Here is a 27,674-nt window from a genome sequence, read left to right as displayed (position 1 = left end):
TAACCAAAAATACGCTCACACAGTTCATCATACATAGGTCTGAGAGATAGCTTCTGATGCAATCAGGAGGGCAGAGCATTATCTTCTGAATGTGATTCATTTGAACAGTTTTCTCGTTCATAAACACCGCGCGCTACCACTGGATGCTGCCCTTTTCTATAATTAATGGACATGTGAAGACTTAATCAGAGCTTAATAATTGTTGGCTTCATCATTTGACACCATACAATGGAACAAAGCGGACAGGACTCATGGCGACCGCGAGGCAAATGGTTCGCCTTCGTGTTGACTTTGAATCTGATTTTCGGGAAGGCCACGGGTCAGATAAGGTATTCTATATCAGAAGAAATCAAAGAAGGAACTGCTGTTGGGAACATAGCAAAGGATCTGGGGATAGATCCGCACGTATTAAAAACGAGGGGATTTCGTATTGTTTCTGGCTCCACAGAACCGCTTTTCCAGGTTAACCAAGACGATGGGGTTTTATTCGTAAATCGTAACATTGACAGAGAGGAAATATGCCAGCGAACCACCGTATGTCTGATCACCCTTAAAAGCGTTCTAGAAAACCCACTAGAGATTCATTATGTTGCAGTGGAAGTGTTAGATGTTAATGACCATTCACCCTCTTTCCCGGAGAAAAACAAAAAGCTAGAGATTTCAGAGTCCACCATACCGGGAACAAGATTTCAGTTGCATGCTGCTCTCGATCCAGATGGCGGTGTAAATTCCGTTCAACAGTATAAACTGAGTCAGAATAATAATTTTCGGCTTGAAGTGAAAGACAGCGGGAAAGATGGAAAAGTGGCTATTTTACAAATACAAAGTCCGTTAGACAGAGAGGTCTCGAGTAGCCATAAACTACTGCTTACAGCCCTGGATGGGGGTAAACCTCCGAAATCAGGGACCATGGAGATATTAGTTAATGTTTTAGATGTGAATGACAACGCACCTGTGTTTACAATAGACGTATATTCGGCAGAGATAAGTGAGAATTCACAAATTGGCACAGTAGTCATACGAGTAAACGCCACAGATTTGGACGAAGGATTGAATGGCGAAGTCAGCTATTCTTTTGGTAATGTCAATAATAAGGTGCGCGAACTCTTTGATGTCAATCCGAGCACAGGTGAAATAACTGTGAAAGGACAATTAGATTATGAAATGGATGACAGTTACGAGATAAACATCCAAGCATCTGACAGCGGTGCTGTTCCATTCATAACAGAAAAAAGCGTGACTGTAAATATTATGGACATAAATGACAACGCACCTGTAATTGATGTAACGTCACTGTCTAACACAATTTCAGAGGATTCTAGACCTGGAACGACAGTAGCACTTATCAGTATTACTGACTTAGACTCTGGAATAAATGGAAAAGTTATTAGCTTTGTTAAAGGCGATAACGTCCCTTTCACAATAACGCCTTCCATACAACACAACATGTACACTGTTGTGACAAAAACACAGCTCGACAGGGAAAACAAATCGATTTATGATGTAACATTAATCGCAAAAGACGCAGGTGAGCCAGCCTTAACATCTGAAAAGACATTCAGAGTTGTTGTATCCGATATAAACGATAACAGTCCAGAGTTTTCAAAGAGACGATATAATTTCTATGTCACTGAGAATAACTCCCCGGGAGTGTCGTTATTTTCTTTATTCGCGTCTGATCGTGATGACGGAGATAATGCTATTATTTCCTATCATATTCTCAGAGATGCTGCTTTTGAAAATAAAGTGACATCATTTCTTAACATCAACTCTGAAAATGGAGATGTTTTGGCGCTAAAAACTTTTGACTTTGAAACACTGAACACGTTCCAGTTCCAAGTTGTCGCCACAGATTCTGGAACTCCGTCATTAAGCAGCAACGTCACAGTGAATGTGTTCATTCTGGATCAGAACGACAACGCTCCAGTCATCCTGTATCCAGTCAGCTCCAACGGTTCTGTTGAAGGTGTGGAGGAGATTCCCCACAATGTCAACGCAGGAAGCTTGGTGACTAAAGTCAGAGCCTATGACGCTGATATAGGATATAACGGCTGGTTACTGTTTTCACTGCAGGAAGTTACTGACCACACTCTCTTTGGTTTGGACCGCTATACAGGGCATATCAGAACACTTCGCTCATTCACAGAGACAGACGAGGCTGAGCATAAACTGGTCATACTGGTGAAAGACAATGGTAACGTTTCACTCTCAGCAACAGCTACCGTGATTGTCAAAGTTGTGGAGCCCAAAGAAGCTTTTGCAGCTGCTGATGTTAAAAGTGCAACAAAGGATCATGAGGGGAATGATGTGTCTTTTTACCTGATGATAACTTTGGGCTTGGTATCTGTACTTTTTCTAATCAGTATCATCCTGCTGATTGCCATGCAGTGCTCAAAATCGACAGACTATACTTCAAAATATCTACAAGATACGAATTATGATGGGACACTGTGTCACAGCATCCAGTACAGATCCGGAGACAAGCGATACATGTTAGTCGGACCCAGAATGAGTATAGGATCTACAATAGTCCCTGGAAGCAATGCAAATACGCTGGTGCTCCCGGACAGGAGATCTGCCACTGCAGAGGTAAGACACGTTTAAATACTTGTTGTCAGGATCGTATGTGTAGAAAATCATCCATAAAACATATATATTCCATTTCCACTTTCTGCTGGATGATTACATTGAAAATGTTTCACATACTCATTTTTTATGGAGTCGATATTGATGCCGCTTTGAAATATGACACGAACAAAATAATTATATAGTAATGTGATTAATCCTGTCTTAAGCCTGAGTCTAAGTAATGATTCTGGTTATAGAGTAATATAACCAGTGAATAGACGCTTGGTGTAGTGTTTGGTTGTAAGATTATTTTGTCTGTGCGACCTGAGAAAAAATCCGTTTATTGACTGAATCGCATGGTGGCACTATATAACCAAAAATACGCTCACACAGTTCATCATAAATAGGTCTGAGAGACAGCTTCTGAGGCAATCAGGAGGGCAGAGCATTATCTTCTGAATGTGATTTCATTTGAACAGTTTTCTCGTTCATACAATCCGTGCGTGCTACCACTGGATGCTGCCTTTTTCTATAATTACTTGATATGTAAAGACTTTATCAGCGCTTAATAATAGTTGGCTTCATCATTTGACACCAGACAATGGAACAAAGCGGACAGGACTCATGGCGACCGCGAGGCAAATGGTTCGCCTTCGTGTTGACTTTGAATCTGATTTTCGGGAAGGCCACGGGTCAGATAAGGTATTCTATATCAGAAGAAATCAAAGAAGGAACTGCTGTTGGGAACATAGCAAAGGATCTGGGGATAGATCCGCACGCATTAAAAACGAGGGGATTTCGTATTGTTTCTGGCTCCACAGAACCGCTTTTCCAGGTAAACCAAGACGATGGGGTTTTATTCGTAAATCGTAACATTGACAGAGAGGAAATATGCCAGCGAACCACTGTATGTCTGATCAACCTTAAAAGCGTTCTAGAAAACCCACTAGAGATCCATTATGTTGCAGTGGAAGTGTTAGATGTTAATGACCATTCACCCTCTTTCCCGGAGAAAAACAAAAAGCTAGAGATTTCAGAGTCCACCATACCGGGAACAAGATTTCAGTTGCATGCTGCTCTCGATCCAGATGGCGGTGTGAATTCCGTTCAACAGTATAAATTGAGTCAGAATAATAATTTTCGGCTTGAAGTGAAGGACCGTGGGAAAGATGGAAAAGTGCCTATTTTATCATTACAAAGCCCATTAGACAGAGAGGTCTCGAGTAGCCATAAACTACTGCTTACAGCCCTGGATGGGGGTAAACCTCCGAAATCAGGGACCATGGAGATATTAGTTAATGTTTTAGATGTGAATGACAACGCACCTGTGTTTACAATAGACGTATATTCGGCAGTGATACGTGAGAATTCACAGATTGGCACAGTAGTCATACGAGTAAACGCCACAGATTTGGACGAAGGATTGAATGGCGAAGTCAGCTATTCTTTTGGTAATGTCAATAATAAGGTGCACGAACTCTTTGATGTCAATCCAAGCACAGGTGAAATAACTGTGAAAGGACAATTAGACTATGAAATGGATGACAGTTACGAGATAGACATCCAAGCATCTGACAGCGGTGCTGTTCCACTTAGAACATATAAAAGCGTGACTGTAAATATTATGGACATAAATGACCATACACCTGTAATTGATGTAACGTCACTGTCTAACACAATTTCAGAGGATTCTAGACCCGGGACGACAGTAGCACTTATCAGTATTACTGACTTAGACTCTGGAGTAAATGGAAAAGTTATTAGCTTTGTTAAAGGCGATAACGTCCCTTTCACAATAACACCTTCCATACAACACAACATGTACGCGGTTGTGACAAAAACACAGCTCGACAGGGAAAGCAAATCGATTTATGATGTAACAATAATCGCCAAAGATGCAGGTGGACCAGCCTTAACATCTGAAAAGACATTCAGAGTTGTTGTATCCGATATAAACGATAACAGTCCAGAGTTTTCAAAGAGACGATATAATTTCTATGTCACTGAGAATAACTCCCCGGGAGTGTCGTTATTTTCTTTATTCGCGTCTGATCGTGATGACGGAGATAATGCTATTATTTCCTATCATATTCTCAGAGATGCTGCTTATGAAAATGAAGTGACATCATTTCTTAACATCAACTCTGAAAATGGTGATATTCTGGCTCTAAAGAGTTTTGACTTTGAAACTCTGAAAACGTTCCAGTTCCAAGTTGTCGCCACAGATTCTGGAACTCCGTCACTAAGCAGCAACGTCACAGTGAACGTGTTCATTCTGGATCAGAACGACAACGCTCCAGTCATCCTGTATCCAGTCAGCTCCAACGGTTCTGCTGAAGGTCTGGAGGAGATTCCCCGCAATGTCAACGCTGGACACTTGGTGACTAAAGTCAGAGCCTATGACGCTGATATAGGATATAACGGATGGTTACTGTTTTCACAGCAGGAAGTTACTGACCACACTCTCTTTGGTTTGGACCGCTATACAGGACAGATCAGAACACTTCGTTCATTCACAGAGACAGACGAGGCTGAGCATAAACTGGTCATACTGGTGAAAGACAATGGCAATGTTTCACTCTCAGCAACAGTTACTGTGAATGTCAAAGTTGTGGAGCCCAAAGAAGCTTTTGCAGCTGCTGATGTTAAAAGTGCTACAAAGGATGAGGAAGGGATTGACGTGACTTTTTATCTCATGATAACTTTGGGCACAGTATCTGTACTTTTTATCATCAGTATCATCGTGTTGATTGCAATGCAGTGCTCGAATACACCAGATTATACATCCAAGTACTTGCAAGATACAAATTATGATGGGACACTGTGTCACAGCATCCAGTACAGATCTGGAGATAAACGCTACATGTTAGTTGGGCCCAGAATGAGTATAGGATCTACTATAGTTCCAGGAAGCCATGCCAATACTCTGGTGCTTCCTGACAGGAGGAGAGCATCTGGAGAGGTGAGTCAATATTTGTATTATCTAAAAATGCCAAACCTTAGGGGCCAGTTTTGTCATTTCCGCTCAAAATGATGGTGCTAAAATCGGATTTTTCAAGTTAACCCGTATGAAAAACACTTCAGCATGCATATATATAATATATTCAAACCATACATATATAGTGACATTTGTTGCTGATCACACAAAATTTGTTTTGTGCTCTTAATGTCCTTTGGAACGGTTATGCATACTGTTATATTCTCAAAGCTATGATAAGTCACAAAACATGTATTTCCCAGTGAGAACAAAGTATTACATTGTTTTGGAAGGTGTTTGTAAAGAATTTTAGCACTGACCTTCAAACATTGTACATATTTAAAAACAATATCATACATTAAGTTCTGCAAGTTGTTGGTGATTATAAGTATTCATATGCATTGTGTAAGGGGCATAAAGGAGCACCCAAAGTCTGTGGTTGAATTAACAAAAAGGCTACGAGTCTGTTTGTGATCGCTGTCCATGGTGCTGAAATCCAAAGACTTAACTAAAAATAAAAAATAAAAAATAGAGCAAAGCAGAGCATACATGGTAAAAAAAAAAAAAGTAGGTTAGTATTTTTCCACCATACCTTATCATTTATGAGTTTCAAGTCCTATAATCTTTTTGGGAATATTATAGAGTATCACCTTGTAGCATGTTATTTGTTTGATAAACAAAAAACAAGAATGTGGCCATAAGAACCTTGGAGTCTTTTACATGGTTGTAAATTGTTCTTGATCGTGTTGGCTTTCACGACCAGTTTCTTCTGAGCAGGTTTTCTAATATCCTCAGGTGTGTTTCATAACTAAACTATACAGCATACACTTGTGTACAATTTTAACGAAATCGTCTTAAAGTGTTGTCCTCTTGGTGTCACTGTTACATCAGTGTATCCATGAAGGACTATGTCCCTCCTTTAACAAAGCTTTTGTCTACCACATCAGGGCAGAGGATACATTTGATTTAAGAATGTGAGTTGCATGCGGCTCTGTGGTGTTTTACCTAAGCATGCGATACTCACCTGGCTAATATACTCAATCATTTAGTGCAGAAACGGGCTGGTGTGTATATGCATGTTTTTGGATAACGATGGACAGCAAAGGACGATTCCGATCATGGGGCTTCTGTTGGTTTGGTTTGCATTTGTCTCTACTGCTGTTTTTCGGAGAGCAGGCTTTGGCTGAAATACGATACTCTTTTCCAGAGGAGATGAAAGAAGGAACTGTTGTTGGAAATGTTGCCAAGGATCTTGGTTTGGACAAAACCTACTTGGTTGACCGACGATTCCGAGTGGTTTCTGGATCCGCGGACGCGTTTTTCGAGGTAAATCAGGACAATGGCGCCTTACAGGTCCGTAAGAAAATCGACAGAGAGGAGCTTTGTCAAGGAAGTGGTGCATGCTTAATGGAGCTAAAAATCCTCTTCGAAAATCCCCTGGAGATACACTATGTAGTTGTAGAAATTACTGATGTAAATGACCACTCTCCTAGTTTTTCGGAGGCAGAACAGACATTTGAAATAGCTGAACATTCATCTCCGGGAACACGATTTCAACTGCACGCGGCCCGTGATCCTGATGCTGGAATAAATTCTATCTGCACATATACACTAACACCAAACGATCATTTTGAAATAGATATAAGTCAAAGTGATGAAGATAAAATACCATTTTTAGTGCTGAAGAAGTCCTTAGACAGAGAACAAACGAAAAAACACTTATTATTTGTTACAGCAGTTGATGGAGGTAAACCTCAAAGATCAGGGACACTAAATGTTTCCATTACTGTTCTTGACAGCAATGACAACCGTCCGATGTTTAGTCAGGATACTTACCAAATTGAAGTTTATGAAAACCTTCAACTTGGTACTGCTGTAACAAGAGTGACAGCAATAGATCCAGATGAAGGAAATAACGGAGAAATAGAGTACAGCCTTAGCAAATCATTAGCACGAAAAGTATACGACATATTTGAATTGGATAGTTTAAACGGACAAATTAAACTGAAAGGATGGTTGGATTTTGAAGAATCAGAGATTTATAAACTCGAAATTGAGGCATCGGATAAAGGAACACCTCCATTAACAAGCAGGTGTAGAGTCATTATAAAGATAAAAGATGTCAATGATAATCCACCAGAAGTTGAAATCACGTCACTATCAAATACAGTGTCTGAAAATTCAAAGCCTGGCACTGTTGTTTCTCTTATCAGTGTCACAGATAAAGATTCGGGTGTGAATGGAAAAATGATTTCCCACATAACCAATGACGTACCTTTTGAATTAAAGCCTTCTTATAAGGAAAACACGTATTCAGTTGTCACTAAGGAATTTTTGGATCGAGAGTTGATGTCACATTATGAAATAAATATAAAAGTCACCGATTGTGGCGAACCTCCCTTATCTACTGTTAAAACCGTTGCCATACAGATTTCGGATGTAAATGACAACAGTCCACAATTTGGCCAAAATAAAATACAGTTTTACCTGGTAGAAAATAACTTGGCTGGAGCGTCAATATTCTCTGTTAGCGCAACAGACAATGATGTTAATGAAAATGCAGCTATTTCATATCGTGTTGTGAGAGAAGAGAGTACAAATGATGTAACATCTTTTCTAAACATAAATACAGAGAATGGACACATTTCAGCACTAAAAACTTTCGACTTTGAAACACTGAAAACGTTCCAGTTCCAAGTTGTCGCCACTGATTCTGGAACTCCGTCACTAAGCAGCAACGTCACAGTGAACGTGTTCATTCTGGATCAGAACGACAACGCTCCAGTCATCCTGTATCCAGTCAGCTCCAACGGTTCTGTTGAAGGTGTGGAGGAGATTCCCCGCAATGTCAACGCAGGACACTTGGTGACTAAAGTCAGAGCTTATGACGCTGATATAGGATATAACGGCTGGTTACTGTTTTCACTGCAGGAAGTTACTGACCACACTCTCTTTGGTTTGGACCGCTATACAGGACAGATCAGAACACTTCGCTCATTCACAGAGACAGACGAGGCTGAGCATAAACTGGTCATACTGGTGAAAGACAATGGCAACGTTTCACTCTCAGCAACAGCTACTGTGATTGTCAAAGTAGTGGAGCCCAAAGAAGCGTTTGCAGCTTCTGATGTTAAAAGTACAGCAAAGGATGAGGAGGGGAATGACGTGACTTTTTATTTGATGATAACTTTAGGCTCAGTTTCTGTACTTTTTCTTATCAGTATCATCGTGCTAATTGCTATGCAGTGCTCAAAAACCACAGACTATACTTCAAAATATCTACAAGATACAAATTATGATGGGACACTGTGTCACAGCATCCAGTACAGATCAGGAGACAAACGCTACATGTTAGTTGGACCCAGAATGAGTATAGGATCTACTATAGTTCCGGGCAGCCATGCCAATACTCTGGTGCTCCCAGACAGGAGGAGAACATCTGAAGAGGTGAGTAAACATGTTACATATGTTATACCTTAAGGGCCAGTTTTGTCATTTCTGCCCTTATCGAATTTAAAATAACATATATACTGACATTTGTTGCTGATGAGTTTGGAATGATAAAATGAGTTACCACAGACATTCACAGGGTGGCAGTATCTTATCAGTATAGCGCCTAATAGCGTGTAAGCACCGGATACACACGAGTCCGCCCCTTGTACGATCAGTCTGGTTTGACCATAGCAGGCAGTCTCGGAATAACCGCACGGGGAATATTGTTCTTTTGTTTTTTTCAAAAGATAAATTACACGGAGAACTAAATGTACGTCATGTTATAATTGATACAGAAATCTAGACAAGTGGATAATTATGGACGCGGTTGGATTCGTTTTTTTACTTCAAACCATGAAACAAAGAGGATGGGAGGAAAGGCGACAGCGGCCACACTTGCTCGGTGTTCTGGTCTTGCTTTTGTTTTTCAGAGCAGCCTCGGCACAACTGAGATACTCTATATCCGAAGAGCTCAAAGAGGGAAGTTTTGTTGGAAATATAGCAAAGGATTTGGGAATAGACCTGAATATAATGAAGCAGAGGGGATTCCGTATAATATCCGGCTCGACTGAACCTCTTTTCAAGGCAAATGAGAATGACGGGATCCTATATGCGACCCATAAAATTGACCGAGAGGTAGTATGTAAAGAGAGCAGTGTATGTTTAATTAACCTTAAGACTGTTCTTGAAAACCCACTGGAAGTACACTATGTCACGGTAGAGATAACAGATTTGAACGACCATGCTCCTGTATTTCCAGAGAAAATAAAAAGGCTCGAAATCTCCGAATCTGCATTGCCGGGGGCAAAATATCAATTACAAAATGCCCACGATCCAGACGGTGGCACAAACTCTGTTCAGCAGTATAAAATCAGCCAGAATGACCATTTTCGTCTAGAAGTTAAAGATCGAGGAAGAGATGGTAAAACTCCAATTTTACAGTTACAGAGACAGCTAGACAGAGAGGCTAAACGTAGCCATAAGTTGGTGTTGACGGCTTTTGATGGGGGAAACCCCCCAAAGACAGGTACAGTTGAAATATATATAGATGTTCTAGATGTTAATGACAATATGCCAGTTTTTACCAAAGATACATATGCAGCCGTGTTACAAGAGAACGCACCAGTTGGCACAGCAGTCATTCAAGTTAACGCAACCGACTTGGACGATGGTGCTAACGGGGAAGTTGTTTATTCGTTTGGAAGTGATGTAAAAAGTAAAATTCGAGAAGTGTTTGATATTGACTCTGTTACTGGGGAGATAACTGTGAATGGTCGTGTAGACTTTGAGGAACAAGACAGTTATGATATTGATGTACAGGCCTCTGATAAGGGAAACATTCCATTCAAAACAGATAAAAGTGTTATTATTAAAATTGCAGATATAAATGACAACGCGCCCGACATAGAGGTTGCATCTTTGTCAAGTGCAGTGTCAGAGGACTCTAGACCTGGAACAACAGTAGCGCTTATCAGCATTACTGACTTAGACTCTGGCATGAACGGCAAAATAATAAGCTATGTCACCGAAGACAGTCCTTTTACATTAACTCCATCAATACAAGATAACATGTTTTCAGTTGTTACTAAGTCACAGCTTGACAGGGAGCAACAATCAAGATATGAAATTACAATAATCGCCAAAGACGCAGGTGAACCAGCCTTAACATCCAAAAAGACCATAAGCATTTTTGTATCAGATACAAATGATAACAGTCCGGAGTTTTCTGTGAGTCCCTATACTTTCTACATCACCGAGAATAATACCCCAGGAGCCTCTGTGTTTTCTGTAAGCGCATCTGATCGTGATGAGGGAGATAATGCGCTAATTTCGTATCACATCCTAAGGAACGTAGGTCATGAAAATAAAGTGACTTCGTTTCTTAACATTAACTCAGATAATGGTGGTATTTTGACGCTAAAAAGTTTCGACTTTGAAACTCTGAAAACGTTCCAGTTCCAAGTTGTCGCCACTGATTCTGGAACTTCGTCACTAAGCAGCAACGTCACAGTGAACGTGTTCATTCTGGATCAGAACGACAACGCTCCAGTCATCCTGTATCCAGTCAGCTCCAACGGTTCTGCTGGCGTGGAGGAGATTCCCCGCAATGTCAATGCAGGACACTTGGTGACTAAAGTCAGAGCCTATGACGCTGATATAGGATATAACGGATGGTTATTGTTTTCACTGCAGGAAGTTACTGACCACACTCTCTTTGGTTTGGACCGCTATACAGGACAGATCAGAACACTTCGTTCATTCACAGAGACAGACGAGGCTGAGCATAAACTGGTCATACTGGTGAAAGACAATGGCAATGTTTCACTCTCAGCAACAGCTACTGTGATTGTCAAAGTTGTGGAGCCCAAAGAAGCTTTTGCAGCTGCTGATGTTAAAAGTGCTACAAAGGATGAGGAAGGGATTGACGTGACTTTTTATTTGATGATAACCTTGGGCTCAGTGTCTGTACTTTTTATCATCAGTATTATCGTGCTGATTGCAATGCAGTGCTCTAAAACTACAGACTATACTTCTAAATATCTACAAGACACAAATTATGATGGGACACTGTGTCACAGCATCCAGTACAGACCAGGAGACAAACGCTACATGTTAGTTGGACCCAGAATGAGTATAGGATCAACTATAGTCCCAGGCAGCCACGCAAATACTCTAGTGCTCCCTGACAGGAGACGGGCGTCTGAAGAGGTAAGATCAGTAGTTTGACTCTCTTTCCTGTAAGTATTCATAGCCTGAGTTTGTATGAATTACTGTCAGGTTGATACAGTGTTACTTAATTACATGTTCTCAAGGTTGAAGGTTGTGCACCTATCACTAATGTAATGTGTTTTCTGGTTTGTACTTGCGGGGTCGTGCTAATTGACGTCCGATGTTATGACGCATACACAACCGACTTGCTTTATGGCAAACACACTTTTACACCGATACCGGTGGGAAAATGGGTTATAGTGGATGGTACTTATGCCCTGGCCTCCAGTATCATGGATGTGGGTGTGAATTTGTTAGCAACATTGCATGCTATAGAGATTAGCTCTGTATGCATCAGAGATTGGGACGTGTGGTGCCCACTACTGATTTCTATCCAACTTCCTGCTGTCTGTGTCACACACAACTTTTTTTTTTTTTTACAGCTGTATTCTTATCCAGCTTCATGTAATGCATGTCTACAAATGGGCTGGTGGTTTAGCTTACAGCATCTGAGTTCAAATTGTCCCTCTCCATGGTTCTGAACCGTAGTTGATGCGTTCCTATCCTCTTTTTCTTCTTCTTCTTCTTTTTTTTGCAAAACGCAATACATTAATTTGAAGCATGATAATAATGGGTGATACATTTCAATGTAAAAGTCCATGGACAATCATAAATTAAGCTTTAGAGGCCTCATGTGTGGTTCATAAATGTAAAATGACAGGGCGCTATTCTACGTTGTTATAAAAAAAACAACAACAACAAACAAACCTGATTCTACGTGCAAAGTCCCCTTTAATACATTTTGCTATTGTTCCAAATACAGTACTGCAGTGTGACTCTCGATCACTTGGTGTCAGTATAATGACAGATAATGCTTCTACACGTTTTCGTCATAGCCACTACACCCGTCCCCTTCGCTCTACACCACACTTGACAAAATCCTTTATGTGGTAACAGCGTGAACACATTTCAGCTTTGTAAAGATTCTAATGCTCTGTTGGAGAATGATTGGTTTATGACAACAAATATGAAGGAAGAATTTCAAGGTAATATGCGAGTATAGCTATTTTAAAACTGTTTGTACTCGAAATGCTTCATCTTCACATCATGGAACAAAGACGACGCCAGACATGGAGCGAGCGGACAAAGTGGGTTGCCTATATGATGGTTTGTGTTGTGTTTTGGAGCGAAGCTTCAGGACAACTCAGATATTCCATCTCCGAGGAAGTAAGAGAAGGAACTGCTGTTGGAAATATTGCCAAGGATTTAGGTCTTGATAAGATCACACTGAAACAGAGGGGCTACCGTATTGTCTATGGATCGACAGAGCCTCCTTTCCAAGTAAATCAGAACGATGGTATCTTGTATGTGAACCGAAAAATTGACAGAGAGGAAGTGTGCGACCGAAGCAAGGTTTGTCTAATCGATTTAAAAACCGTGTTGGAAAACCCACTGGAGGTCCACTATGTAGCAGTGGAGATTTTGGATGTAAACGATCATGCACCAAGCTTCCCTGAAAATGAAAAGATGTTAGAGATTTCCGAATCTGCGTTACCGGGAGCAAGATTTCAATTACAAGCTGCACGTGATGCTGATAGTGGTCCATTATCTGTTCAGCAGTATACGTTGAGTCATAATGATCATTTTCGTGTAGAGGTGAAAGATCGTGGTGAGGACCGTAAAACTCCCAGTTTAATTCTACAAAAAGCACTTGATAGAGAATCTATTAAGACCCATGTGCTACTTCTGACAGCTACTGATGGAGGTAAGCCTCCTAAGTCTGGTAACATGACAATAATTGTATATGTTTCAGACGTTAATGATAACGCCCCAGTTTTCACTCATGATTCCTATACTGTGCAGTTAAAAGAGAACTCTCCTCTTGGTACAACTGTTATCCAAGTTATTGCAACAGATTTGGATGAAGGCTCAAACGGCGAAGTTGTGTATACATTTGGCAATGACGTGGACGCTCGGGCACGCGCACGTTTTGATTTAAATGCAGAAACTGGAGAAATTACTGTGGCAGGATTAATAGACTTTGAAGACAGTGGTAGATATGAAATTGATATCCAGGCTTCCGACAAAGGTGCAGCTACACTGACAACAGACAAAACCGTTATTATAAATATTGTTGATCTAAACGATAATGCTCCCGAGATTGAGGTAACGTCTTTTTCACATGCGCTCCTAGAAGATTCAAAACCAGGAACCACAGTGGCGTTAATTAGTGTAAAAGACTCCGATTCTGGTCTCAATGGAAAAGTTATGTGTTACATAAGCCACGAACTTCCTTTTGTTCTCACTCCATCTTTACAAAATAACATGTATTCCCTGGTTACAAAATTTCTTTTGGACCGTGAACAGCAATCGGAATATAATGTAACAATTGTAGCTAAAGACGCAGGTGAGACGTCATTATCGTCATATACAACTATACAAATTGTTGTGTCAGATGTAAATGATAACAGCCCGAAGTTTTCAGAGAGCCCCTATACTTTCTACATTACTGAGAATAACAACCCCGGAGCGTCTATTTTATCAGTAGCAGCCAGTGATCATGATCAGGGGAGTAATGCTCTTATTTCATATTTCATATCAAGGAATAGGGGCGGAGAACATTCGTTTACCTCTTTTCTAAATTTTAACAGCGAAAATGGAGATATTTCAGCACTAAAAAGTTTTGACTTTGAAACACTGAAAACGTTCCAGTTCCAAGTTGTTGCCACAGATTCTGGAACTCCACCACTAAGCAGCAACGTCACAGTGAACGTGTTCATTCTGGATCAGAACGACAACGCTCCAGTCATCCTGTATCCAGTCAGCTCCAACGGTTCTGCTGAAGGTGTGGAGGAGATTCCCCGCAATGTCAACGCAGGACACTTGGTGACTAAAGTCAGAGCCTTTGACGCTGATATAGGATATAACGGCTGGTTACTGTTTTCACTGCAGGAAGTTACTGACCACACTCTCTTTGGTTTGGACCGCTATACAGGACAGATCAGAACAATTCGCTCATTCACAGAGACAGACGAAGCTGAGCATAAACTGGTCATACTGGTGAAAGACAATGGCAACGTTTCACTCTCAGCAACAGCTACTGTGATTGTCAAAGTTGTGGAGCCCAAAGAAGCTTTTGCAGCTTCTGATGTTAAAAGTGCAGCAAAGGATGAGGAGGGGAATGACGTGACTTTGTATCTGATGATAACCTTGGGCTCAGTGTCTGTACTTTTTATTATCAGCATCATCGTGCTGATTGCAATGCAGTGCTCCAAAACCACAGACTACACATCAAAATATCTACAAGAGACAAATTATGATGGGACACTGTGTCACAGCATCCAGTACAGATCTGGAGACAAACGCTACATGTTAGTTGGACCTAGAATGAGTATAGGATCTACTATAGTGCCGGGCAGCAACGCCAATACTTTGGTGCTCCCTGACAGGAGGCGAGCATCTACAGAGGTAAGATTAATGTATTAGGTGTTTTGATTCTGCCGTTGCCACCATAATTAACAGTTTGAATTGTTTTGATCATCAATCACCTTTTAAAACTGTAACAAAACAAAAAAACGTATGTGAAACAGCTGTTTACTTCTTCAGTTGTGGTGCACTTGCTATGGGAAGTTTAATATTTGAATTGTGCTTGTATTATATGTTCTTTTACAATGTAAAGAATACAGTTCATGGTGATAGAGTGACATATTGTAGTGGCTTTGTTCTCTTAGTTTGTCTGAAATGCAAGCACGAAGTCAAATGTTGCAACATTTGCTCAGTTCTTTCATCGTTGTCAAACAATCAAAAGAGAACAGTTTGATTGTTGTTATTTATGTGGGAATGTGTTGCCTCTTTATATTTTAAGATGCCATGATATGTGTAAATATCAATGTTAACGCTTGGTGTCAGTGTAGTTCAGTATTTCTATGCATTTGGCAGGAGTTGACGTCACTGGCTTTATCTGAACCGACCCATTGAATCTTTCTCAAATGCATGCGGAGTTGTATCGCGATTAGCAGCAACGGATTTCTTTTATTATCATTAGTTTTTTTTTAAAGCAGAAATTGAGTATCGTTCAGGATCATGGTGCATTAAGTCTAATTAATAATACTGCGCATGTAATGGACTATTCTTTTTCACCAGCAAGTCATGGAACAAAGAGAATGCAAAGCATGGAGGGAGCGACAATGTTGGTTTGCCTTTATGCTTGTTTTGGATGTTTTATGGAGCGGAGCCTCTGCACAAATCAGATATTCAATTTCGGAGGAGGTTCTGGATGGGACCGTTGTTGGGAATATAGCTAAGGATCTGGGACTAGATAAGAGTGCACTCGAAGATAGAGGATATCGCATTGTATCAGGTTCAACTGAACCCCTGTTTCAGGTTAATCAAAATGACGGTGTCTTGTATGTGAAAAGAAAAATAGACAGGGAAGAGGTGTGCGAACGGACCAGCCCATGTATAATCAATTTGAAAACCGTGCTAGAAAACCCGCTGGAGATTCACTACGTCGCAGTGGAAATACTTGATATCAACGATCACTCGCCTGTTTTTCCAGAAAAAGAAAAACGTCTTGAGATTTCGGAATCAGCCTTACCAGGAGCGAGATTTCAACTGCAGGCGGCGCGAGACCCTGATGTTGGCCAGTTCTCCGTTCAGCAATATACACTCAGCCATAACGAATATTTTAGAGTAGAAGTGAAGGACAGAGGCGAGGACCGTAAAGTCCCATTTTTAGTTCTGCAGAAGCAGCTCGATAGAGAAAGAGGCGGGAAACATAAACTTCGCCTAACAGCCATTGATGGAGGTAAACCGACCAAGTCTGGCGCTATAGAAATAATTGTGGATGTACTTGATGTTAATGACAACTCTCCGGTGTTTACCAAAGATATTTATTCTGCTACACTTAAAGAAAACGTTGCTGTCGGCACTGTAGTGATCCAGGTAAATGCAACAGATTTGGATCAGGGTGCAAATGGTGAAATAATATATTCATTTGGTAACGAAGTTGATTTAAAATTAATGGATCTCTTCAGTATCGACCCACACACTGGTGAGATTCAAGTCACAGGTCAGATTGATTTCGAAGAAAGTAGGAGTTTTGAAATTGACATACAGGCGTCTGATAAGGGGCCAGCTCCTCTCACAACTGATAGAACTGTTATGATAACTGTTATTGATGTTAATGATAATGCTCCTGAGATAGAAGTGACATCATTTTCGAGCTCTATTCAGGAAGATTCAAAGATAGGGACTACAGTGGCCCTAATTAGTGTGAGTGATTTAGATTCTGGGCTCAATAGTAAGGTCATTTGCACAATCAGCCCAGATGTTCCTTTTACATTATCTCCATCATTACAAGAAAACATGTACGCTGTGGTTACAAAGTCGAAGTTAGACAGGGAAAGTATTTCACAATATGATGTCACAATAATTGCACAGGACACGGGTAGCCCATCATTTTCAACCGAAAAGACAATAAGCATCATCTTATCAGATGTTAACGACAACAGTCCGGAGTTTTCATCAAGCCCCTATACATTTTATATCACGGAGAATAACACCCCTGGAGCCTCAGTATTTTCAGTGAAAGCCCGTGATCGTGATGAAAGTGATAATGCTCTAATTTCCTATCACATTTTGAGAGATGCAAGTGGAGATAATACATTGAGTTCATTTCTAAACATAAATACTGAGAATGGAGATGTTTTGGCGCTAAAAAGTTTTGACTTCGAGACACTGAAAACGTTCCAGTTCCAAGTTGACGCCACAGATTCTGGAACTCCATCACGAAGCAGCAACGTCACAGTGAACGTGTTCATTCTGGATCAGAACGACAACGTTCCAGTCATCCTGTATCCAGTCAGCTCCAATGGTTCTGCTGAAGGTGTGGAGGAGATTCCCCGCAATGTCAACGCAGGACACTTGGTGACTAAAGTCAGAGCCTATGACGCTGATATAGGATATAACGGCTGGTTACTGTTTTCACTGCAGGAAGTTACTGACCACACTCTCTTTGGTTTGGACCGCTATACAGGACAGATCAGAACACTTCGCTCATTCACAGAGACAGACGAGGCTGAGCATAAACTGGTCATACTGGTGAAAGACAATGGCAACGTTTCCCTCTCAGCAACAGCTACTGTGATTGTCAAAGTTGTGGAGCCCAAAGAAGCTTTTGCAGCTTCTGATGTTAAAAGTGCAGAGAAGGATGAGGAGGGCAATGATGTGACTTTTTATTTGATGATAACTTTGGGCTCAGTATCTGTACTTTTTATCATCAGTATCATCGTGTTGATTGCAATGCAGTGCTCCAAAACCACAGACTATACATCCAAGTATCTACAAGACACAAATTATGATGGGACACTGTGTCACAGCATCCAGTACAGATCTGGGGACAAACGCTACATGTTAGTTGGACCCAGAATGAGTATAGGATCTACCATAGTCCCTGGTAGCCATGCCAATACTCTAGTACTTCCCGACAAGAGGCGAACATCTGTGGAGGTAGGACATATTTAAATGTAAATTTTGAGGTGACTTGCTACATAGTTTGTTGACTAAACATATCTGTTTTTCATAGCATAGCTTCCATGTTTACGATGTCACTTATGATCCTATGTTATTTTTACGATATAGTAATATCTGACGATTGGTGGATCACCAATGGTTGACTTGAATCATAAAATAGCAATACATTTCTTAAATTCCTTGACATAATTTAGCTTTATCATTATCTGTACAAAACAGAAACGGTTGGACATTCTCTTGGGCGATAACATAACATTACTTGTGACTCTTTTGTTTTACTGCTATATTTTGTTGTTATATTTACATTTTTATAATAGCTCTATAATTTACTACTGCGGACGAACAAATGATATGTGACTAATTTCCATGCTGCATCAGCATCCCTCTACTTAACCATTAACGACAAATGTTTTGTTACACCATCACGTACAATTACAAGAACAACATGGTAGTGTGAAAAATCTGACCATGTCGACACAGATCCACTAAAAAGACCTGAAAAGACGTGATGATTCTATAGTTGAAGGGAAATACTGAAGTGCTACACGTGGCGAGTGCTGTCCGTGATGCTGAAGTGTTTGGCTTAGTTTTCGGATCCAACTGTAACACATTAAAAACAAATAATATCATTGTGAAACGGTGTTAATTGAGAAAATAATAATAATGACACGAAAAAAATGCCCCTGGGATGTATGATTTTTTAAAACATATTTTGTTTTGTTTTTTACAATTTCTGAAGGAGGGTTTGTCGCTTGTTTACAGCGAAGGAGAAACCTGGTGATTTCCTTCCACACTCGACTATCTTGGTCGAGAGGTTCATTAAGACTAAAAATCAGACTACCATTGCCTTAATGTGCTATATATCCTTTTTTATTTCTGCAGTGTGAAATTGAATCGCATGGTGTCAGTGTAACCTAAAAGGTCTGCAATACACGACATAATGTCGTCATTACTTTATGGTTCCACCTCTTGACAAGAACCTCACTTTGACACTGGATGATCATTTGTGTGCTTATTTGTTGTATGTGGCCTATTTGCCATAGTTTCTACGTAATAGGAAGTATATGAACATTTATATATGGGGAAGTGGTCTATCCCTAAAACGCTGTTATTTTTCTTGTGATGGATTATTGATGATATCGGGTTTAACCATGGAACAAAGAAGACGCGATCCACGAAGGGTGCAAGGATGTTTGTTGGGCTTCGTGGTTGCTGTGCTTTTGTGGAATGTAGCAGCGGCGCAATTAAGATATTCCATCTCCGAGGAAGTAAACGAAGGAACTGTGGTTGGAAATGTAGCAAAAGACCTGGGCTTAGATAAAAATACGCTGAGAGACAGGAAGTTCCGGATTGTTGCTAGTAATACAGATCCACTTTTTCACGTAAACCCTACCGATGGCATCCTGTATGTGAGCCGAAAGATTGACAGGGAAGAGGTGTGCGCGCAGAGCAGTGCATGTTTAATAAATCTAAAAACTGTGCTGGAAAATCCGCTGGAAGTTCACTACGTTGGCGTGGAGGTGCTGGACATTAATGATCATTCACCCAGTTTCCCGGAGAAAGAGACAACGCTGGAGATTTCAGAGTCCGTGTTGCCCGGTGCACGATTTCAGATGAAAGCATCTCGGGATCGAGACATTGGTCATTTTTCTGTTCAGCAATATAAACTTAGCCACAACGATTACTTTCGTTTAGAAGTTAAGGATAAAGGAGAAGATGGTAAAATACCTATTTTAGTGGTGCAAAAATCTTTGGATAGGGAAGCAGCAGGAAGTCACTCATTAGTGCTTACGGCGATGGATGGGGGGAAACCTCCGAAATCTGGTGACATGAATATTATAGTTAATGTTTTAGATATTAACGACAATGCGCCCGTATTCACTAAAGATATTTATTCTGTGATGCTCGATGAAAATGCTCCAGTAGGGACAACAGTGATACAAGTGAATGCAACTGATTTAGATGATGGTCCCAACGGAGATGTAGTTTATTCGTTCAGCAAGAGTTTGAATCAAAATATATTAAACCTATTTGATATAAATCCATTAACAGGTGAGATAACTGTGAAAAGTTTGATAGACTATGAGAAGAAGGACAAATATGAAATAGAAATTCAAGCATCAGATAAAGCTCTTGCTCCTCTGACTACAGAGAAAAGTGTCATTATAAAGATAGTTGATGTGAATGATAATGCACCTGAGATTGAGGTTACCTCATTTTCCAGCTCCATCCCTGAAGATTCCAGACCTGGAACTACAGTTGCCCTTATCAGTGTAAATGATTTGGACTCTGGCCTTAATGGAAAAGTTATTTGCTCCATAGGTGAGGGTGTTCCTTTTGCTTTATCGCCATCTTTACAAGACAAAATGTATTCATTAATAACGAAATCGCCTTTAGACAGAGAAAAACTGCATTTATTTGACCTAACAATAATGGCAAAAGATGCTGGTCAACCGCCATTATCATCTAAAAAGATGATTAGTGTTGTAGTGTCAGATGTGAATGACAACAGTCCAGAGTTTTCACAGAGCCCCTATACTTTCTATGTCACTGAAGCTAATAAGGCAGGTACCTCTTTATTTTCGGTTAAAGCTTTTGATTGCGATGAGAACGACAATGCAGTCATTTCATATCATATTTTCAGAGATGGAAGCGAGGAAAATAAATTAACTTCATTTCTAAACATAAATACTGAAAATGGAGATATTCTAGCACTTAAGAGTTTTGACTTTGAAACTCTGAAAACATTCCAGTTCCAAGTTGTTGCCACTGATTCTGGAACTCCGTCACTAAGCAGCAACGTCACAGTGAACGTGTTCATTCTGGATCAGAACGACAACGCTCCAGTCATCCTGTATCCAGTCAGCTCCAACGGTTCTGCTAAAGGTGTGGAGGAGATTCCCCGCAATGTCAATGCAGGACACTTGGTGACTAAAGTCAGAGCCTATGACGCTGATATAGGATATAACGGCTGGTTACTGTTTTCACTGCAGGGAGTTACTGACCACACTCTCTTTGGTTTGGACCGCTATACAGGACAGATCAGAACACTTCGCTCATTAACAGAGACAGACGAGGCTGAGCATAAACTGGTCATACTGGTGAAAGACAATGGCAACGTTTCCCTCTCAGCAACAGCTACTGTGATTGTCAAAGTTGTGGAGCCCAAAGAAGCTTTTGCAGCTTCTGATGTTAAAAGTGCAGCAAAGCATGAGGAGGGCAATGATGTGACTTTTTATCTGATGATAACTTTGGGCTCAGTATCTGTACTTTTTATCATCAGTATCATCGTATTGATTGCCATGCAGTGCTCCAAAACCACAGACTATACTTCAAAATATCTACAAGACACAAATTATGATGGGACACTGTGTCACAGCATTCAATACAGATCAGGGGAAAAACGCTACATGTTAGTTGGTCCCAGGATGAGTATAGGATCTACGATAGTCCCAGGCAGCCATGCAAATACTCTGGTGCTCCCTGACAGGAGAAGAGCATCTGAAGAGGTAAGGCATATTTAAACAAGTGTTTTCCCCCCTTAATAATTACATCTTTATTCAGGTATTGGGTACTTACAGTAAATGGGGAAATCTCCATGTTCATTGTCAATATACTCACTACAACTTTTATACTCATCAAACATTTCCTGCAGAATCCTACCTCTTAACATTATTAGCTGATACTGCTATAATGGACAGCTGCAAAACTTTCCTTGTCCAGGTTCAATGTTTTTTTTTCTTGCACAATTTGAGGAGAGAAATAAAAGTATTGAGGCATTAAGTTGTTGAGGCAATTGCAGCTTTCAGATTGAGATTGTGTAAACATTGTGATTAAAGTTAAGCAAGAGAGGAAGCTAATAAAGACTTAACAATGAATGTACATTTATATTTCAGATTATTTGCTTTTGAAAATAGTCTTTAATAGATATATTTAATTATATATGAAATTGTGAAATATCTGAGGACTTTTTTCTGTTAGTTGGTTAGTTGGTTAGTTAGTTTACCACACTGTATGCTCTCTTGGGCCCTTGGTGCATTTGCAAAGTATGGCATTGGATCCGTTTCCTTTAGCATGTTTGATGTAAGTTTGTTTGTCAACATATTTGCTTTTATTGGACAAAAGGTTAACCTTGACTAGTTTATATGAACAGCTAAACAGATTTAACTGCTTATAATCTTCATTTTTGTACTGACTACCAACTTCAAATTTTTGATACTTATTGAATATTTAGAAATTAATATTTAACTGACCATGCTACCCCATTTTATCCTGCAAAATTTGATACGGATGCTGATTATTGAAAGGCTCGAGCTGACTGATCATACATATGTTACATACACCTTTATTATACTTAAACCACACGGATCCAAAGGCAACACCGATTGAAAACTATTCAGCAAAAGTATGGGTAAGATATGACATCATGGAAAAAGTTAAATAACCCAGTGTTCATGGTCTATAACAGTGGTCTCCAACCCTGCTCCTGGAGAGCTACTGCCCTGCATGTTTTAGGTATCTCCTCACCCTAACTCGTTATCAAGCAGCTGAGGCTCGTCGAAGGGCTTGATAACGAGTTGATTATTAGAATCAGGTGTGTTAGAGTGAGGAGATACCTAAAACATGCAGGGCAGTAGCTCTCCAGGAGCAGGGTTGGAGACCACTGGTCTATAACTAACAAAGTTGAGGTCAGAAGTAGAGGTGGTGGTAGTCGCTGTCCCTGGTGCTGAATATATTTACTCCCATTTGTCAGTATGTAACCATGGCCTGGAACCAATGTATCAACTCAGTAATGTTATCTCAGTGTTATAATTCATCCAAGTTAAGAATGTGAAGTAAATATATCCCCATGTCTACAAAGAATCTTCTTAATGGTTAAAAGAGTTGTTGTTTAAAAAAAAAAATCAAATTATTTATTGGACAAATGTTTTGTGATAAGAGTGAAGAGCTTCCTCATCTATTTACATTCACCTTACATTGTTGGGTTCTGTTTCAAGATAATTAAAAACACAACAAGAACGAAAACAATCCACTATTCAACTTACGTGCTACTGATTTTTGATTTTCTGCTGTATGAATTTAGATCGCAAGGTGTCAGTGTAATAGAGACAGGAAGCTTGTCGCTATTGCATTGTGGTTCCACCTCTTGATAACGTCCTCGGTTGGATTTTAACGCAGTCATTTCTGAGCTTACACTGCTGTCTTTGGAAATATTTTATTTGCTCTTATGTCTGCAATGTAGGATGACTGTTATCATAAAACAAAGTGTTGGATACGACCACTGTAATGCAGTTTTGTTCTTGTGAATGATTACTGATGATATCGGGTTTTGACATGGAACAAAGAAGATACAAAAGACGAAACGGAGCAGTGTGTTGGACCGGCTGCATCGTTGCTTTGCTTTTGTGTAGTGTGGCTTCGGCACAATTGAGATATTCGATCTCAGAGGGAATTAACGAAGGAACTGTGGTTGGAAATATAGCGAAAGACCTGGGATTAGATAAAAGCACACTAACAGTCAGGAAGTATCGGATTGTATCCAGTGGTGCGGATCCACTTTTCCACGTTAACCCGAACGATGGCATCCTGTACGTGAGCCGAATGATTGACAGGGAAGAGGTGTGCGGGCAGAGCAGTACGTGTTTGATAAATCTGAAAACCGTGCTGGAAACCCCGCTGGAAGTGCACTATGTTGGAGTGGAAGTGTTGGATGTAAACGACCATTCTCCAAGTTTCCCAGAGAGGGAAAAAAAATTAGAAATCTCCGAGTCTGTATTACCGGGAGCACGCTTTCAGCTGAAACCCTCACGGGATCGAGACAGTGGTCATTTCTCCGTGCAGCAATATAAACTTAGCCACAACGATTACTTTCGTTTAGAAGTTAAGGATAAAGGAGAAGATGGTAAAATACCTATATTGGTTGTTCAAAAATTATTGGATAGGGAAGCAGCCGGAAGCCACTCACTAGTGCTGACGGCGCTGGATGGGGGGAAGCCTCCGAAATCTGGTGACATGAATATTCTAATTAATGTTTTAGATATTAACGACAACGCACCCGTTTTCACTAAAGATGTTTATTCTGTGATGCTCGATGAAAATGCTCCAGTAGGCACAACAGTCATACAAGTGAATGCAACCGATTTAGATGACGGTTCAAATGGAGAGGTAGTTTACTCCTTTAGTAACAGTATGAATCAGAAATTACTAAATATTTTTGATATAAATACATCAACAGGTGAAATAATTGTGAAAGGTATAATAGACTATGAAGAGAAAGACAAGTATGAAATTGAAATTGAAGCATCAGATAAAGGTGTTGCTCCTCTGACTACAGAGAAAAGCGTCATTATAAAGATAGTTGATGTGAATGATAATGCACCTGAGATTGAGGTTACCTCATTTTCCAACTACATACCTGAAGATTCCAGACCTGGAACTACAGTTGCCCTTATCAACATAAATGATTTGGACTCTGGACTAAATGGAAAAGTTATTTGCTCTATATGGGAGGATGTTCCTTTTGATTTATCGCCATCTTTACAAGACAAAATGTATTCTTTAATAACCAAATCACCTTTGGACAGAGAGAAACAGTCGCACTTTGAACTAACAATTGCTGCTAAAGATGCTGGTCAACCTTCATTATCATCTGAAAAGAAGATAAGCATTGTGGTGTCAGATGTAAATGACAACAGTCCAGAATTTTCACTGAGCCCCTATACTTTCTATGTTACTGAAGCTAATGAGCCTGGTACCTCTGTATTTTCAGTTAAAGCTTTGGATCGTGATGAGATTGACAATGCAGCAATTTCCTATCACATTTTCCGAGATGGAAGTGAGGAAAATAAATTGGCTTCATTTCTAAACATACATTCTGAAAATGGGGACATTCTGGCACTTAAGAGTTTTGACTTTGAAACTCTGAAGACATTCCAGTTCCATGTTGTCGCCACAGATTCTGGAACTCCGTCACTAAGCAGCAACGTCACAGTGCACGTGTTCATTCTAGATCAGAACGACAACGCTCCAGTCATCCTGTATCCAGTCAGCTCCAACGGTTCTGCTGAAGGTGTGGAGGAGATTCCCCGCAATGTCAACGCAGGACACTTGGTGACTAAAGTCAGAGCCTATGATGCTGATATAGGATATAACGGCTGGTTACTGTTTTCACTGCAGGAAGTAACTGACCACACTCTCTTTGGTTTGGACCGCTATACAGGACAGATCAGAACACTTCGCTCATTCACAGAGACAGACGAGGCTGAGCATAAACTGGTCATACTGGTGAAAGACAATGGCAACGTTTCCCTCTCAGCAACAGCTACTGTGATTGTCAAAGTTGTGGAGCCCAAAGAAGCTTTTGCAGCTTCTGATGTTAAAAGTGCAGCAAAGGATGAGGAGGGGAATGATGTGACTTTATATCTGATGATAACTTTGGGCTCAGTGTCTGTACTTTTTATCATCAGTATCATCGTGCTGATTGCAATGCAGTGTTCAAAATCCACAGACTTTACTTCTAAATATCTACAAGACACAAATTATGATGGGACACTGTGTCACAGCATACAGTACAGATCCGGTGACAAGCGATACATGTTAGTTGGACCCAGGATGAGTATAGGATCTACTATAGTCCCGGGCAGCCATGCCAATACTCTGGTGCTTCCTGACAGGAGGAGAACAGCCGAAGAGGTAAGGCAGTTTTGAAGAAGCGTTTTTTCCCACCAAATCATGTCCACATTCAAGTACTGAGCACTCAATGCGTTTACATTTTTGGGGAACCTACATATTTATAATCAATATATCAATAAAAACTTTCAAATTCGACAAACACTATCTGCAAACCTGATCACCTTAAATGTTATTAGCTGATACATTTACACATAGCATATTTAAGATATATAAAGTCTGATTTTTAATTTATAAGTAATACATGGTTAGTCCATGTTTGAAAAGAGTTTTCCTGTACAATTTGTTAAGGCATTTTTCAATTTTAGTATATAATTAAAAATGCTTGGCGAGGGAACCATTGTGGTTCTGGACTGGCAGTAACTTCTATCAATGAACATACATAATTTCCAGATGGAGTAAATTAGCAGTAGCGTGGCTTAGTTTAAAAAAAATAGTGGGATATATCAGATTTGCTGACTATTTGATTTGTTTGTTTACTACATGCATGCACATGGTGTTGCACAGTATGGCACTGGATCTGTTGGCTGTCCTTTCGTTTTGCAATACTTGGTCATTTGAACGACAGGTTTTCTTCACAGTAATATAAATTAATCTGGGTTAAATGAAACATAAACAGCTACTTAGCATTGAGTTTGATATTAGTTTGAAAAGACCACTCTTCGTTCCGTCCTCTCTAAAATACAGATTTAACTTAGCGTATACCTTTTGTAGACCATAACTCTGGTAGTTCCTGTCCTGGTCTTTGTGTTATAAACTCCGTTGTTCCAACAATGTTCCGCATGTTTTCATATCGTATTGTTCGCACACTTTTGGGACATGTAAAACTGCAGGCGTAATTACCATATAATTACTGTTCAGTTGATGTTTCTACTTAATGACATGACGGGTCAAACTTCCACCAAACGAGAGCGGACTGATTTCAGATAAAAGAGAGTTTTTCATCAGTAGTATCACCACACCACAACCATACTCAGCCACTAACAACGTGTATTAATTCTCAGAAAGATGTGTTCAACCTGGCAGCATTAAAAGAAAGAAACTATGCTGGAGTTTATGGTGTATTATTGGACATTAAATTTGATTACATGATAACACTTCCACTAAATGTGACTAGACTTAACTATTGTCAGTGGTGATCACTGTCAGTGTCCATGGTGCTGAAAGTGTGGGGTCACATATTGCAACCTGATGATAATATACAACGCACAATAAATGACAAAATGACATAATTTCAATTGATTTTATGCATACAATATATCATGTTAAAAAAACACAATATTCAAAAGTATCATACTGAATACTCAAAACCTTTGCGAGGCTTTTGTTTCGAACTTTACTTGATGTGTTTCCCCTCAAAAGGAGTTCACTCTCTAATAAATCGATTATGTTTGGTCAGAGATTCGGGGTAACTACAGATTTTAATTTTTATTTTTTTTAACCATTTATCTAATGTGCTATCGACCCTTTGAACTTTTCTGCAATGCAACATTAGGTCGCGTGGTGTCAGTAAAAGATACATAGTCTGCAGTGCACGAGCGTGTGCGTCATTGCGTTGTGGTTCCTCCATTTAACAACATTCTCACTTCGACATTAGCACAATCGTTTCTGAGCTTATTGTCGCCGTTGTTAATGTCCTTTTGTCGACAATTGATGTCTCATGGAAGAGAGTGAATGTCTACATGTACATACGTGTTGGATTTGA

The 27,674-nt window shown here is 40.0% G+C and overlaps 5 protein-coding genes and 2 pseudogenes across 5 annotated transcripts; all 7 read left to right on the top strand.

The window, feature by feature from the left end:
• The first annotated feature begins 228 nt into the window (after nucleotides 1-228).
• LOC133985591 (protocadherin alpha-8-like) lies at nucleotides 229-2,604 on the top strand. The gene has a single exon (XM_062425252.1). The coding sequence runs from the start codon at nucleotides 229-231 to the stop codon at nucleotides 2,602-2,604; it is 2,376 nt and encodes a 791-aa protein (XP_062281236.1).
• Nucleotides 2,605-3,166: 562 nt separating this feature from the next.
• LOC133985590 (protocadherin alpha-8-like) lies at nucleotides 3,167-6,447 on the top strand. The gene is made up of 3 exons (XM_062425251.1): nucleotides 3,167-5,530; nucleotides 5,628-5,655; nucleotides 6,437-6,447. Exons 1-3 carry the CDS (start codon nucleotides 3,170-3,172, stop codon nucleotides 6,445-6,447), a joined length of 2,400 nt encoding a protein of 799 aa, XP_062281235.1. The 5' UTR covers nucleotides 3,167-3,169.
• Nucleotides 6,448-6,637: 190 nt separating this feature from the next.
• On the top strand, nucleotides 6,638-9,025 carry LOC133985589 (protocadherin alpha-3-like). Its single transcript, XM_062425250.1, has one exon. The coding sequence runs from the start codon at nucleotides 6,638-6,640 to the stop codon at nucleotides 9,023-9,025; it is 2,388 nt and encodes a 795-aa protein (XP_062281234.1).
• A 366-nt stretch (nucleotides 9,026-9,391) lies between these two features.
• On the top strand, nucleotides 9,392-11,764 carry LOC133985862 (protocadherin alpha-3-like). The gene has a single exon (XM_062425587.1). The coding sequence runs from the start codon at nucleotides 9,392-9,394 to the stop codon at nucleotides 11,762-11,764; it is 2,373 nt and encodes a 790-aa protein (XP_062281571.1).
• A 4,169-nt stretch (nucleotides 11,765-15,933) lies between these two features.
• On the top strand, nucleotides 15,934-18,271 carry LOC133985587 (protocadherin alpha-3-like; annotated as a pseudogene).
• A 1,160-nt stretch (nucleotides 18,272-19,431) lies between these two features.
• LOC133985586 (protocadherin alpha-3-like) lies at nucleotides 19,432-22,528 on the top strand (annotated as a pseudogene).
• A 1,086-nt stretch (nucleotides 22,529-23,614) lies between these two features.
• LOC133986119 (protocadherin alpha-8-like) lies at nucleotides 23,615-25,987 on the top strand. The gene has a single exon (XM_062425911.1). It carries the CDS (start codon nucleotides 23,615-23,617, stop codon nucleotides 25,985-25,987), a length of 2,373 nt encoding a protein of 790 aa, XP_062281895.1.
• Nucleotides 25,988-27,674: the final 1,687 nt, after the last annotated feature.

This window comes from Scomber scombrus, chromosome 9 (genome assembly GCF_963691925.1).
Source record: "Scomber scombrus chromosome 9, fScoSco1.1, whole genome shotgun sequence".
Lineage (NCBI taxonomy): Eukaryota > Metazoa > Chordata > Actinopteri > Scombriformes > Scombridae > Scomber > Scomber scombrus.
Note: the sequence above shows the minus strand (reverse complement) of the source record. Positions and strands in the feature narration are given on the sequence as shown.

What these genes read in the sequence shown, in the direction of transcription:
- LOC133985591 (XM_062425252.1), top strand. Translation starts at nt 229, where the DNA reads ATGGAACAAAGCGGACAGGACTCATGGCGACCGCGAGGCAAATGGTTC.
- LOC133985590 (XM_062425251.1), top strand. Translation starts at nt 3,170, where the DNA reads ATGGAACAAAGCGGACAGGACTCATGGCGACCGCGAGGCAAATGGTTC. An exon ending in GGAGGAGAGCATCTGGAGAG is followed by an intron (nt 5,531 to 5,627) that starts GTGAGTCAATAT and finishes GGATTTTTCAAG; the next exon opens with TTAACCCGTATGAAAAACAC.
- LOC133985589 (XM_062425250.1), top strand. Translation starts at nt 6,638, where the DNA reads ATGGACAGCAAAGGACGATTCCGATCATGGGGCTTCTGTTGGTTTGGT.
- LOC133985862 (XM_062425587.1), top strand. Translation starts at nt 9,392, where the DNA reads ATGAAACAAAGAGGATGGGAGGAAAGGCGACAGCGGCCACACTTGCTC.
- LOC133986119 (XM_062425911.1), top strand. Translation starts at nt 23,615, where the DNA reads ATGGAACAAAGAAGATACAAAAGACGAAACGGAGCAGTGTGTTGGACC.